Source organism: Synchiropus splendidus, chromosome 14 (genome assembly GCF_027744825.2).
Source record: "Synchiropus splendidus isolate RoL2022-P1 chromosome 14, RoL_Sspl_1.0, whole genome shotgun sequence".
Taxonomy (NCBI): Eukaryota; Metazoa; Chordata; class Actinopteri; order Syngnathiformes; family Callionymidae; genus Synchiropus; species Synchiropus splendidus.
Window position 1 is genome coordinate 8,055,889 of NC_071347.1, and position 13,390 is coordinate 8,069,278.

General features: G+C 41.5%; 1 protein-coding gene across 1 annotated transcript; it reads left to right on the top strand.

The window, feature by feature from the left end:
* The first annotated feature begins 268 nt into the window (after positions 1–268).
* On the top strand, positions 269–13,299 carry LOC128770864 (cingulin-like protein 1). The gene is made up of 19 exons (XM_053885781.1): positions 269–334; positions 421–1,346; positions 1,418–1,512; positions 2,953–3,058; positions 3,156–3,251; positions 3,321–3,469; positions 5,342–5,483; positions 5,537–5,749; positions 5,809–6,015; positions 6,706–6,810; positions 6,899–7,051; positions 7,115–7,285; positions 7,861–8,013; positions 9,596–9,685; positions 10,757–10,840; positions 11,401–11,525; positions 12,756–12,864; positions 12,928–13,091; positions 13,155–13,299. The coding sequence occupies exons 1-19, from the start codon at positions 328–330 to the stop codon at positions 13,231–13,233; spliced, it is 3,174 nt and encodes a 1,057-aa protein (XP_053741756.1). The 5' UTR covers positions 269–327; the 3' UTR covers positions 13,234–13,299.
* The last annotated feature ends 91 nt before the right edge of the window (positions 13,300–13,390 follow it).

A 13,390-nucleotide genomic window follows, 5' to 3' on the forward strand; every position in this document is an offset into this window, starting at 1 on the left:
TGCTGGTTTACTCAACCGTGGTGTTTTCATGAATGAGCTGTTGCTAGCGATGGTGCGCCTCAGTGGAATAATACCTCCAATGTCCAAGCGTTATACCATGAAGTTGGCGACGACGTCATGGTGGTCTAGTCCGGTATCAGTCGTCATGCAGTTGCCTCAGCTGACGATGCACAATAGTTGACTGTCATCGGTACACAGAGGGAGTTGTTCTAAAAAGCAAAATCAGGCTCCTGTCAGAGAGTGTTGATGCTCGCTTCATGCTGGCAGGCAGTCTGAGCGCAGCTGTGAGAGAAGGACGTCTGCCATTGTGTCTCCAGACCTGCTGATATGTTGTGTAAACATCAGTTCCACCAACCCGAGGCACCAGTTTTCTAAGTCTCCTGCGTTGTTATGATTTCATTTCTCTGCTTTTGTCACCAGTTGCTGGGATCATGGAGTCTCGCAGGCTGAACGGCTCACCGGACGTCAGGCTGCAGCGGGGATACTTGCACCAGCAGAGCCCGAGGGGTAGCATGGACAACCTGTTTGGAGTTCGGGTTCAAGTTCAAGGAATTAAAGGTCAACCGTTTGTGGTGTTGAACACTCCTGGTCAAGAGAGCCACAGGGACATATCTGTGATCACCCACCAGGCTGGCTACAACCCAGGCATGGTCAGGAGGTCTGTGGAGGACTTACCCTCTCAGAGGACTGAGAACTCATCTGTGCTACATTACCAGAAACACCCAGAGATCCTGAAACCTTATGACCCTGAAAGCAATAACCTCAACCATGTTCTTTCTTTAGCCAACGAACAAGCTCAAAACCACAACAACACTCCAACAGCCAAACCCAGGATCCCACTACCCGCTTGGGGATCCACAGAAGACCAGCCCGCGCTAGCTCTGGACTGGGGCTCTTCTGTGGAGAGCCAGACCCCTGCAAGATCCCCCAACTCAGTGGACACAGAGTCTTTCTTGTCTGTTGGCAAGTTGATTAATCAGTTTAACAGCACCCAGCGGAGGGGAAGAGCTCCGCCGCGACACAGAATCGACTCGGAGGATTCCAGAAGGTCACGCAGTGTGGACAGCAGACGAACATCAGAGTCGTCTTCCTCGGCTTCAAGCAGGGCCTCATCTCTGAAAGGCACCAGCAACAGGAGCCCTGCTGAGATATATCCTCCTGGTTCAGCCAGGGCACGGCTGTTCGGTGGAGAAGCCACTTTTCCTGTCACAATGGGTGGCGGTAATTCTACCAGTCTGCCAAAAACAAAGCCTGGGAATATTTCTTCAAAAGACATCATCCTACTCCAAAAGACCAAGGTGGCATCTGTCACCCTTTCAGATGGAAGCGATGAGAGAGATGCACAGGTAGGAGAGGTGGTGATGCCATGTTTGTCTATGGAAAGGTTATGTTTATTTGCATGATGTCCTCTAACCAGGTTACTCCTGATCTTCTGAAAGGACAGCAGGAAATGTCAGCAGATCCACCAGAAGACGCGACTAAACAAATACTCTTCACTTACCTCAAAGAAGGGTGAGTCTGAAATGGTTCACTCCATGTAAATACAGCTACTACAATGAACTATAGAGACGTTAGACAACATGCTTGCCATATTTTCACAGCAATATATGGGTTATTTTTATGTTTATGAATTTCCAGTGATCACAGTCAGAGGGGTTAAAAGCCTCCAGTAGAGATTGGCGGTGCTGACGTCTCAGTGTGTAGAACTTAAATGACTTCACCCCAGCACATTCTCTTTGAATTCTATAGTTAATTTTACAGTTGTGAAGCAACTGATTTTCCTTCACCTATACCTGAAACACTAACACTACCCTGGAGGGATGCAGTGATACATTTGTGGTGTGACCTTTGTTACCTGTGCTGTCAAAATCAAGGCCGTGGTGACAAATCCGCACCATTAAGTCATCTTACTGTATGTAGGAACAATGAGTCTATATACCTATAACTGTATGGAGATTCATTCAATAAGGTGAGGTGAGGCACTGTATTTTGAAAGTAACTAAAATTATACAGACTGATTTTGCATTCTGTTTAGATGATGCTTAAGCCAATCTGTCTCGAGGATTTGAAGCTTGTATGACATTGAATTTGTCTCTTTGAATATTTTTGCATGTTCATTTTTGGACAATTTCAATGGAAAAATAAATAAATAAAAAAAATAAGTTTTTTTGTTTTTTTGCCCCTTTTTTTATGCAGACTTTTTCCATTGAAAATGTTAAAATATTAACTTGTTAATCTGTTTAATGTTCAAAATTCAGTGCAGAAATATTCAATAATACATATAGCACATTAAATTGATGTCAAAGTCTAGTGAGACAGATTTGCTTCCATAACATTTTAATTCATCATTAACTGTCCAACAAATGTTGATTCATGTTTTTATTTATTTAGATAATTTTTTTCTTTGTCTTTTATTCCACTGTAATGTTGAAAAGATAACAGTTAACAGTACACAAAACAGTGAGACGTGTATGAGGATGAAATGACTTCTTTTTCGCAAGAGCTGGCAGCTTCGAAGACGTCTAGCCCTCTATTTATATTTTCAAATTCATATAAAGTACAAATGAATCAACACCACCTCAGCCGTGTTCTCAGTACTTTCCAGTCGTCTATCCATATTGAATTTAATAGTGTTATTTGACAATACTTGTACCAGTTTTATCTGCCATTATCTTTGAGGAGCTCCTGAATTAAAAGCAGTTTGTGCTCTGTGCAATTCAATTCATCCTTGGTGGACTGGATCATGTGATGCAGAGAGATAAGACGATGCCCATCCAGCTGTGTTGGCTCTTTTTAAGCTAGTCTGGAATGCGGAGCATGGACTTGTTTCCACTGATAAAGTCACTCCTTTACATGGAATGTTTTTAAAACCACGCAGGCAATATGGCTGTAAAAGCTCCTGATTGAAGGATCTCAAATGTTTTCGTTTGACGGTAAATATTTGCCTTTCAGGTCGAATGACGATGACTCCACTGTTGAGAGGAAGGTTAATCTACTGCTGGAGAGGATCAACAAGCTCAAGTGGAAAACTGCTGAGAAGGTGGAAGAAGAGGAGGAAGTGAGTGAAGGACACAGTGGTGTCTGCATGTGTCATGATTTAGTTTGATGTTCCTGCTTCAGCTCTGTCTCACTCGTGCTGCTGGTCACCTTCACAGGAGCTCGTAGCACGAGCAGTGCAGCTGCAGGAGAAACATGCTTCGCTGGAAAAAGAAGTGTCAGACTTAAAGCAAAAACTGGAGACAGAGATGAAGGTGCAGCTTAATCTTGCTGGTCCACCTGCGCTGACCACCTTAGACTGGTGATGTTTTATTTCTGTGCAGAATGAAAAGACTCTGGCTAAAGCCTGTGAAAAAGCCCGGACTGAGAAGAAGAAGCTGCAGGAGGAGTTAGCCAAGAGTCAGATTGAACTCGGCAAACTTAGAGACAAGCTGGCTGAGATAGAGGCAGAGCTTCAGACCACCAGGCAGGAGTAAGTTTCACACTTCTTAAATGTGGTTCACAAAGCCTTTGTGGCCTTTGTGGTGAGGGGAGATATATATATATATATATATATATATATATATATATATATATATATATATATATATATATATATATATATATATATATATATATATATATATATATATATATATATATATATATATATATATATATATATATATATATATATATAAGACGAGTGGAGAAGGTCAAAACCACTGAATGTTTTTAACCACAGCAGTGGAAAGAAACGTTTTTCAGAGTTAAAAAAAAAAAACAATAAAGAAGTATAGACAGAAGCTTGGAATGAACTTCAGGTAAATTCGCTGGAACAGTATTTCATAGAAACATGTCGGTGCTGACCTTGAACAGAAGATGAGGAAGATTTCTTTTGCTTAATTTATACTAAATACATTTATGTAATTAATACTTTATCTTTACCTGAATTATGATCCAAGATAGAAGACCTTCTTTTTTATTTTCATATTAGTTATTTGGTAAAAAGGCGACTCTTCATGCTAAGTGATTCTCAACCACTTTTGTTGTCAAGGGTTGTCTTCATAGCAATTGCATCAGACTCATGGCTTTTTTGCCTGGGAACAGAAATTCTTGTTATTTGCAGAAAAACGTTTGTTTAAAAAAAACAACCAAAAAAATAGGAGAGTACGTTTTTTAGAGATCCCATTTTGTACTAGATGTGACCGGTTTGATCTAATTTTTTATGCATTATTAGTACATTCATATGGCATCATAGTGCATTTATAAGGCTTCTTAGATGATGATGTGCATGTTTATAGTCGTGTATGACAACTTGGAACAAGTTTCCTTAAGTGTAGGGTGCAGAATTTCAGAGAATAGTTTAGAATATTATATTGTACACCGTGGAAAGAGTTAGGTTCAGGTTATGGAAAGGGCTTTTTGAGTCTTCATAACTAATAATTAAATTAAGCCCACGACTTATTATACTGTATAACCCTTTTCATAAGTTACATTCATGCATCCATTCATACCATCTTCTATAAATCCTAATAAATGCATAAAAATGTGAGTTTTTAGACTAGGGAACATATATTACCGTAAATAAACAACTTATTCATATGTGTATCACCAGGAAACCAGCCTGTAATTAGCCATTATAAATTACTGATAAGTACATTGTTAAGAATGACTGAATTTTAGTGGTCACTGAAAGTTCACTCTAAACAACAACATGATACAGTAAATAAGCAAGTATTTAGCCTATTTGTAGTTAATATGTTTTCTAATAGTACATTTCCAACATTAGTTTAGTTCGTATATTTGAGCCCAAATACTTAGGCTTCTGACAGGGTCCACATTTAGTTGAAATAATAATAATAATAAATAATACATAATAATGTTTAATATATGATATATGAATGTTCTAATGTATGAACATTAATAACTCGTGATGAAATCACTAGCACAAATCCATAACAATGTTGGCGAAGCTTGTCTGTTGGTTTTGTCACACACAAATAAATTCACCTCACATCTGAAGGAACATTTTACACACACTTACCCCTGTGATGTTTTTGGACTCCATAAGGAGGGTCTCTCCTTATGTGAGGCAGCAGCACTGACAAAAACTCAATAAAATAATAAGAAGGATGAGACTGCATCTGACTACATTGTTCCTTCTGATGAAGTAGTACGAGTAACACTGGGGTTTTAAATCCACCTGATGCAAAGTACGAGTTGAGGTAAAATATTTTTACAGATCACCAAACAATTGCTGGGGTTTCTGAAGCTTTTATTGGGGTTAACTTTATTAGACCTAGATTTATACATGTGTACTGTGTTCTGCCCTTTATGTGATTGAATTTAATGACTGTCCCAGGCTGCTGAAGATGAAGACAGAGAGAGAGAGATCAAAGACAGAGATGAAGGACCTTCAGCAGCAGCTCTCAGAGATGCACGATGAACTGGACCAAGCCAAAAGAAATGAAGTGATCAATACAGAAAAAGAAGTTCTCCTGAAGGTACGGACACTCCTTGTTAGCGAGTCACGTTTTTTGACCAGTGTCCATCGCAGGATATTGCCCAGTTGCGGGCTGAGTATCAGGAGATGATGCAGATGAAGGAAGAGCATGAAGAGGTGGTCCAGCACCAGGACAGGGAGCTCAGTGCCCTAAAGGGGGCGCTCAAAGAAGAACTGGTGACCCATGATAAATACATGTCTGCTCTTAAAGAAGAATATGAAGTGGAGCTGCAGAACGTCTTCAAGGATTTACAGTTGCTAAAAGAGGTATCCCGAGTAACTTGATTCGTCTCCTTCTGTAAGTCTGATCGTGGCATGTTTTTCAGAGCAATGCATTGATCGATCAGGAGAATCAGGAGGCCCAAAAGGAGCGAGGTGCTGCTAGGGTGCAGCTGAAGGAGCTGAGTCAGGAGAGGGATCAGCTGAAAGGACGAGTGCAGGAGCTGAACAACAAGGTGGATCAGCTGAACCACAAAATTCAGGAGTCTAAATCCACAGAGAGGCAGCTGGAGCAGAGAGCCAGGCAGCTGGAGGTGAGCAGATCCCAACGTATCAACTGCTATCTGTGGCTTCTGCTGGCTCAAAACAACGGGCTGGTGGCGTGAAAGAATATTATTGACAAATGTTGAAAACAAGAATATTATTGACAAACTTTTAACGACAGCACGACGACAACTTTGTCGTTCAAACTCACTTCTTGGAGAGTGAGTTTGAACCACATGCATGAAACCCCTCGATGTTAAAACGCCTACGCTAATGATCACACTGAAAATGAAAAGCAGTATTCAGCGTTTCCATTTGATATAATAGCATCCTGTTAGCACACTCCGGATACTGCTAGCTGTCTAGTTTCTGATATTTTTTTGTCCCTTTTGGTGACAGATTCACCATTTGTACACAATAAAGTTTCATTATGGTGTCTGTGGTGGAAACATGGCAGGAGTATCAGTGCTGCCATTGAGGCTGCCTAAGTTAATGAAAACCACACGCGATAGTTAAAGCATTGTTCTGAGGGAGAGGTGAAAAAGTGGTGTCCCAGATGTCGGATGCATTTTCTCATGAAACAAGCAGTGTGGCATTTTTCTCCTATAAGGGGAACTGTACCTCATAATCACATAACTCAGTCAGATCCCTGTTCATGTGATTACTTTACAGATCTATAATATTTACAATACTTTTATTTGGAAACAATAATGATTGAGTGTCTTTTGTTGTTTGCGCAGAGGGAAAAGCAGCATGTTGAGGAAGTGTTACAGGAAGTGCGGAGGAATGAAGAGGAAATGTGTCAGTCAAACCAGTCGCTGCTGACACGATTAGAGGAAGTGCAGGTAATGCTGATGGAAACTGGCTTTAAAATAGTAAAGCTATGCTTACGTTTGAATAATTAAAAAAATCCACTTCATACTTGTTGAACAGAGCAAGTTATCTAAACTCAACCATGAGCAAAAGGAGCTGAAAGAAAAGCTGAGAGAGGAGAGGCAACAAGTGGAAGAGCTGTGGAAGACGAAAACCGAGCTGGAGGATGAGAGGCGGCAGCAGGACCAAACTGTGGAGAAACTTCAGCGGAAGGTATGAGGAGCGTCCTCATGTTGTTATCTTGCAACCCCCTTATCTTCTCGCGGTTCTGCTCAGATGAACAGTATCTTGGAGGACTGCGAGGCGTCAACGGACGTACTCCAGCGTCAGGTCGACGAGGCCAAAGAGAGGAGTCACAGGGAGTTGGCTGAACTGAGGAGGCAGCTGCAGGAAAAGGGAGCAGAACTGGAGAAATCCCGACTTGCGGCCAAAAAACTGCAGGATGAGGTGTGGCCCCTATTGTCTCTGGCTGAGTGGGAGAGTTTCCTGACGTAGTCTCCAGCAGCATATAACTCAGCGTTTAATCTTAAACAAACATGAGCTCAGAAACATTCTGAAAGCTCATCCCTGGGTGTTTTTATGAATTAGGGCATTGAGGTATTTCATAAAGCTCCTGTGTTGAGTTAATAAAAAGCAGGGAGGAAGGGATTTATGTTAAACTGAGTTCATTATTCAGTGATTTTATTGCTTTGCTTTTGCAATCACATGTTACATGCTATTATCTATTTATGTCTTCTTCTTTAAATATTTTGTAAATGTGCACCAGTAATTGGAACTACATCAAATACATTCACTCATGGTTCATATTTGGCTCTGTTATTGGAAAAAAAAAGTTCTCATTTGCGTTGGATTATCGTTAAATATTTCTGTCTAGACGTACAGTAGCTCTGACTCTTACCCTCTTCTAGAGGTCTGTTTTTTAATCCTCCTCATCTCATCACATGTGGCTTATCCATCCCAAACATTCAAATTCCTTCCAAATGATCTTTGCTTTTAGCTGTATTTTAATTACTGTTTTCAAGTTGCTTCCTCTGGAGGAGAATCTGCGACAGAGTCGCAGAGAGCATCAGGAGGCCCAGCAGAAGGGTCGTCAGTTGGAGCAGCGGGTGCACGAGCTGGAGGAGAGGAACCTGGCCACGGTGGACGATAGAGAACGACACATTAAACTGATGGAGGTATTGAGAGAATTCATTTGACAAAGAATAGATGTTTGGAGTCCACCATGGGATTGTTTGGATGACATCATCAATACATATTCACAGCATAGTATTTGAGTTGAAGGAGAGGTGGACAATTATGCATCTGGTGGGACCACATTGTGTGAGGGCGGATCATTAACAAGCTATTATTATTATTGTTGTTGTTGTTGTTGTTGTTGTTATTGTTATTATTATTACTATTATTATTATTATTATGTTTTTTTTATTTTTGTAAGGGATAGCAGGGGAAAAAGGCAATGTTCAAAAAAAAAAAAAAAAAATTTGTGATTCACTTAATGTGTGAATAATAATTAAAAATACTTTTAAAAGAAATTATTAAATTACTATTAAATATATATTATGAATATATGAGTATACAAATATTAAGTAACAACAATTAATTATAATGATGGACTGTTAATAATTACTATTAATAATTATAATTGTTATTACATATTATTATTAATAAACATATCCATTTATATAAATACATGATTTAGAAAGTAATGTCTGAATAATTGTGTGATAAAATAATAGTAATTAGTGATTAAACAAAAAAATCTACTAAAATAATTACATAAACATTAAAATACATAGACAATATGGAATTAAGTATTTGTTTGAAAACATATAAACAACATATAAATGTGTCATATTGTTTTTTTTATGATGAATGATGAATTAAATTAAAATTGAATGATACTGAAATGAAAATAAACAAACCTTTTGAATATCACAAGGGACAGAGAAACGCTCCAAGTGGCCCCTGAGCCACACTTCGCCCTGGTCTGAGTGTGTGAGGTGTGAGGAAGGAAGTTGAGGGGGCGTGTGGAAGCACTGCTGTGGAAGCACCAGTGTGGAACGAACAATGCAGTCAAGCGATGACTGCTGCACCAGAGAACCACTCTTCTGTTTCGGCCTTTTGAAGATGTGGCTCTCTGTACGGCAGAGTTCATAACTGGAGAAGAGACTCTTCATCACGTTTGGCCTCTGGAGTTGTGTTTCCGTGATGTAACCATGTTTTTTTTTGTAAGATCTTCAAAATCACTTTCATTTATACTTCTATAGTACATTTGTTGAAACTATTGGTACGGCAGAGTCTTTAAAGGGCTTTTGTTTCAACCAGTTAAGCATGTATAAGTTAGTCACTCGGGTGTCAGCTGAAAGCACCAGACTTCAACGATGTGCACTTGGCTGGTGGGATCAGAAACCTGAATCACCCTGACCCAGTGAGGACCGGGTTAAAAACTGCACTTTGACTTCAGCAAGGTCCAGTCTGGTGACAGCTTCTCTCAGGTTCCGCTGTGAACCTTCAGAGTGCTACTACTTGCCACAGCTCAGCTCTGTTTATCTTCCCGCTGATGACAAAACACGACAGAGGCCGTGTTGACACGAGGAAGCTCCTGTTTACAGTGGAAGCTATCAGACCAGTCCAGCCGCTCTCACAGATGATCAGTCAGCTGCTATAGGTTCACCACCATCAACATTTTCATTTAAGGCCTGCCATGTTTTAAATATTACAGATGTAATGGGTTTTGATTTTTTTTTTTTGTTTCAGGAGCGGATCGGTCAGTTGGAGGAAGATCTCAGCGATGAGCGAGGCGGTGCCGATCGCATGATGGAGCGATTAGACAAAAGCAAGGAGCAGGCTAGTTCCCTCCCACTCCTTCTGCTATGAGTTTTCATAAGTCTCTGAACGGTCAGTGTGTCAGCCTCCAGTTGGCGTCACTGTTTGTTTTTACCACAAACAGATGTGGACTCAGATAACACCGCCTCCCTCTGCTGTCTGTAACTGAGTCATAATTCCCTCCCATCCCTGATGTCATCGTGAGAAACCCATTTCACCAGAGGAGCAGGCCACAACAAACGCTGTTTTGGGTGCAGCTGAAGGGCACGAGGGAAAACAGCTATTGTGGGGAGGGTGATGCTCCCTTCACTGGGCCTCCAAATGTTATTACAGAGCCGAGCTGTCAGGCCCACCACGGCTTCCCTGACTAGACAGCACTTCCTCTGGTGTTAGGAATTAATCCATAAGCACTTGACCCCAAAGTCACCGGGTCATGACCTTTCTAATGAGGCTGACCGTCAGTGTGAGCGACGAAAAGTGATAATATTCTGCTCACTCCATTGTGTACATTTAGAAGTCTTCTCCTACACTTGAAACTTGATACTTATGAAACATGTATAAAGTAATTACTTGCTTATTTACCTGTTTGCTGACAATAATCTGTAATTACATTATCCTTTGAGCAGACTCTTATGCTACTTTCATACCCAAAATACTGAGACTTACTATTTGAAACGCTACTGTTGGCGCTTTCAGAATGACGCCCGTGATTGTGTGAGGATACCAGCCAGAAGAGACGGTCACCACCAACAAGCATTTCCGCTGTTTCACCTGCACATATTTGACACTGACGCCAGTACTGCGTTTGAGAAGCCAAAACCTTCGCTTAAGGTTTACCTCACACTTTGCTGTTGTGATGTGCTCATATTATGTGATGGTAGCAGGGTTACAAACGTAATGGATGTGTGTGAGTTTAAGTCACGAAATTTCAGGAAACATTTGCCATTTATTATCAATACAATGTCACAGAATCACTCGTGTTAGGTCTGTACAGCTGCAGTTCTCTCTGTCATAGTACTTATATGTGTTGACTGCTGTTATGCACGTGTCTTGTTTTGTTCTCATGTCAGCCTGTCTGTCTCCGTGTGACAGATGGATCAGATGAGGAGTGAGTTGATGCAGGAGAGAGCAGCAAGTCAGAGTCTGGAGTGCGACAAGATCAGTCTGGAGAGACAGGTGCCGATCTCTGACTTAAATCTGAAAATTCCTTTATTGGCTAACGTCAATAAACCGCTCCTCAAAGACCATAACAAAAAAACCCTCAGACTCCCAAATGCACTTCTGTTTAGTCCCCATGTTCTCATTAGGAAACACTAGCAAACAGGAAGAAAATGAAAAGGAAACGCTCCGGGACATGACGGCCAACGCTTATTTCTGATCTCAGGATATAAACACAACCGCTCAGACACATCTCTATTAGATCATAAACTCCTGCTGCAGATATTTAGCTTTTCCTAGAAGCCAAAATGCCCAGAATAGAATCAAAACAGAAATTGTTCTTCGCTCCTTTTGTCAAGAAATGAAGTTTAGACTCTTCAATTTGAAGGTATTTACATGGACAAGAAATTTAGGGAAGATATTTGACGAGAAAAGACCAAGCTTCCTCCATTTATTGATCCCGAATTGCAAGTAGATCACACCTTCATTGGGTGAGAGACGCTCTTCAACATGACACACAGGGACAAACTATTCCTGTTATCCTTGACCCTGACGATTCTGCCTCTTGTATCTGTTAGAATAAAGACCTGAAGAGCAGAGTGGCAGACCTGGAAGGATCACAGAAAACAAACCACGACTCTCTCATCTCTAAACTCAACACTCGGATCCAGGAACTGGAAGAACGGTTACAGGGAGAGGAAAGGTAAGTTGCTCACTCACACTTTGGGACAAAATGGATCAAGCCTCACTGAGCCTCATCATTTACAGTAGATGCTGAATACCAGCTCACGCACAAAATAGTGATGTGTCAAGAGAATATGCACTTGTTTGGGTTTTTAAGGGTGAAAAGAAAAAGAAAAGAATTCCTACTTGCAGTGGTGGAATTCTTGAGTCCCCATTTTAATTTTGTAATCTTGGTCACCCACAATTGATTGTTAAGATCCCTGCAGGAAATTCTCCATGACATATGCAGGTGCACACCGTATGGAACCTGCCACAGACGTGCGGTCAACTGGGAGTTGCACTCAGAGAGTGCAAACCTCCGCCGAACAGCTTCAGACCACCGCCAACTCAATCTCCCAATGTTAAATCATTTTATAGGAATTGAAACATTTGTTCCTTGTCCCATTTCATATATTTCCATATTTAATCCAAATCCTTCTGGAACTTTTGAAGTTATTATGAAGATTTTTACCCAATCCCGCACCTGACTCTTCTGCGGAGTAAACCCAAATTCACTGACATCATCATTTAAACAGAAAAAAACAAAATAGAACCAGAATATCGTTCCGATACAGGGCATTGTGGGTCAAAGCAGGTGACCCGCACCCTAACCCCTAGGCCCTAGGCAGGTTAGGATCTGGATCATTTGGAAGGCTGTAGTGGGATGAGGTCTGGTCTATAAGGACAGAAGGCCAGGTGAGGAGTCTCAGGAGGCTACAGCTAAAGAGATCTGAAATAGATCTGAGAGAGGCACCTCTGGTTCCTCTGAGTATGTTTTGAACATTTAAAATGAAACAGATGTTTATTCAGATAGTTTTATTTTCTCACTAAATCTATCCTGGTGTAAACAAAAAAGTAAGATGGATTTTCATTTTATCTACAGTACATCATATAGGCATCTCACTTTCTGATCAAATCTGAGCTGCATCCTAGTCAACTCCAGGCCACGAGTGACTGGCACAGATTGTTCCCAATTAATAGCAGCAGATTTAAGATGTTCAGAACCAGAGCCAGGATCATCTGCACTGTGTTGTTGAGAACTATAGGAAGACTTGATATGATGAGAAGGAACTAAGAAGGACGTCAGTCTGTGTAGTTGTGGTCGCTCAGGATGGAAGGTTGGGTCCTGACTTGTGAAGCGCCGGTGCTGCTGGTATCACTTTCCCGCCGTGGTGAATCTCTCTGAGCTCCTGTGTTTGCTCACTCGCAGGGACAACAACAACCTACTACAAGCAAACCGGCGGCTGGAACGCAAGGTGAAGGAGATAAAGCTGCAGTCGGATGAGGAGCTGGTGAACCTGCTGACCCAGAGAGATCAGGTGTGAACTCATATCTCTCAAGTGCTGAGCTGACGCCGTAGCTCACGTGTGTGAACCCTCCAGCTGACTCAGAGGCTGAAGACGGCCAAGCGGCAGATGGACCAGGCGGAGGAGGAGATCGAGCGGCTTGAACACACCAAGAAGAAGCTGCAGAGGGACCTGGATGAGCAGCTGGAAGCCAACGAGCAGCTTCACGGCCAGATCAGCGTTCTTCGCAATGACATGAGGTGACCACCGCTGGTTCTGATCGGGTCTGTCTCACATGACGCTCACTGGCTTTCCATCCGCAGACGCAGGAAGAAGCCGAGTTCTCTCGTCAAAGTTGTGGAGGAGGACGAAAACGGGCTGGATGACTTGGCGTCGGACTGACTTGGAGGAACGCCGGACTCTTGGGTGCTCAGTTTTAACTACTAAACAACAGTGTTGACTTGATTTTGACTACGTGCAACTTTTATAACCAACATTGAAACGCTGACAGCTTGACTCTTAAAACTGAAGTTCTGTTCGTGTGACTAATGAAATAATG

What these genes read in the sequence shown, in the direction of transcription:
- LOC128770864 (XM_053885781.1), top strand. An exon ending in CTTCAGACCACCAGGCAGGA is followed by an intron (nt 3,470 to 5,341) that starts GTAAGTTTCACA and finishes TGACTGTCCCAG; the next exon opens with GCTGCTGAAGATGAAGACAG. An exon ending in TAGACAAAAGCAAGGAGCAG is followed by an intron (nt 9,686 to 10,756) that starts GCTAGTTCCCTC and finishes TCCGTGTGACAG; the next exon opens with ATGGATCAGATGAGGAGTGA.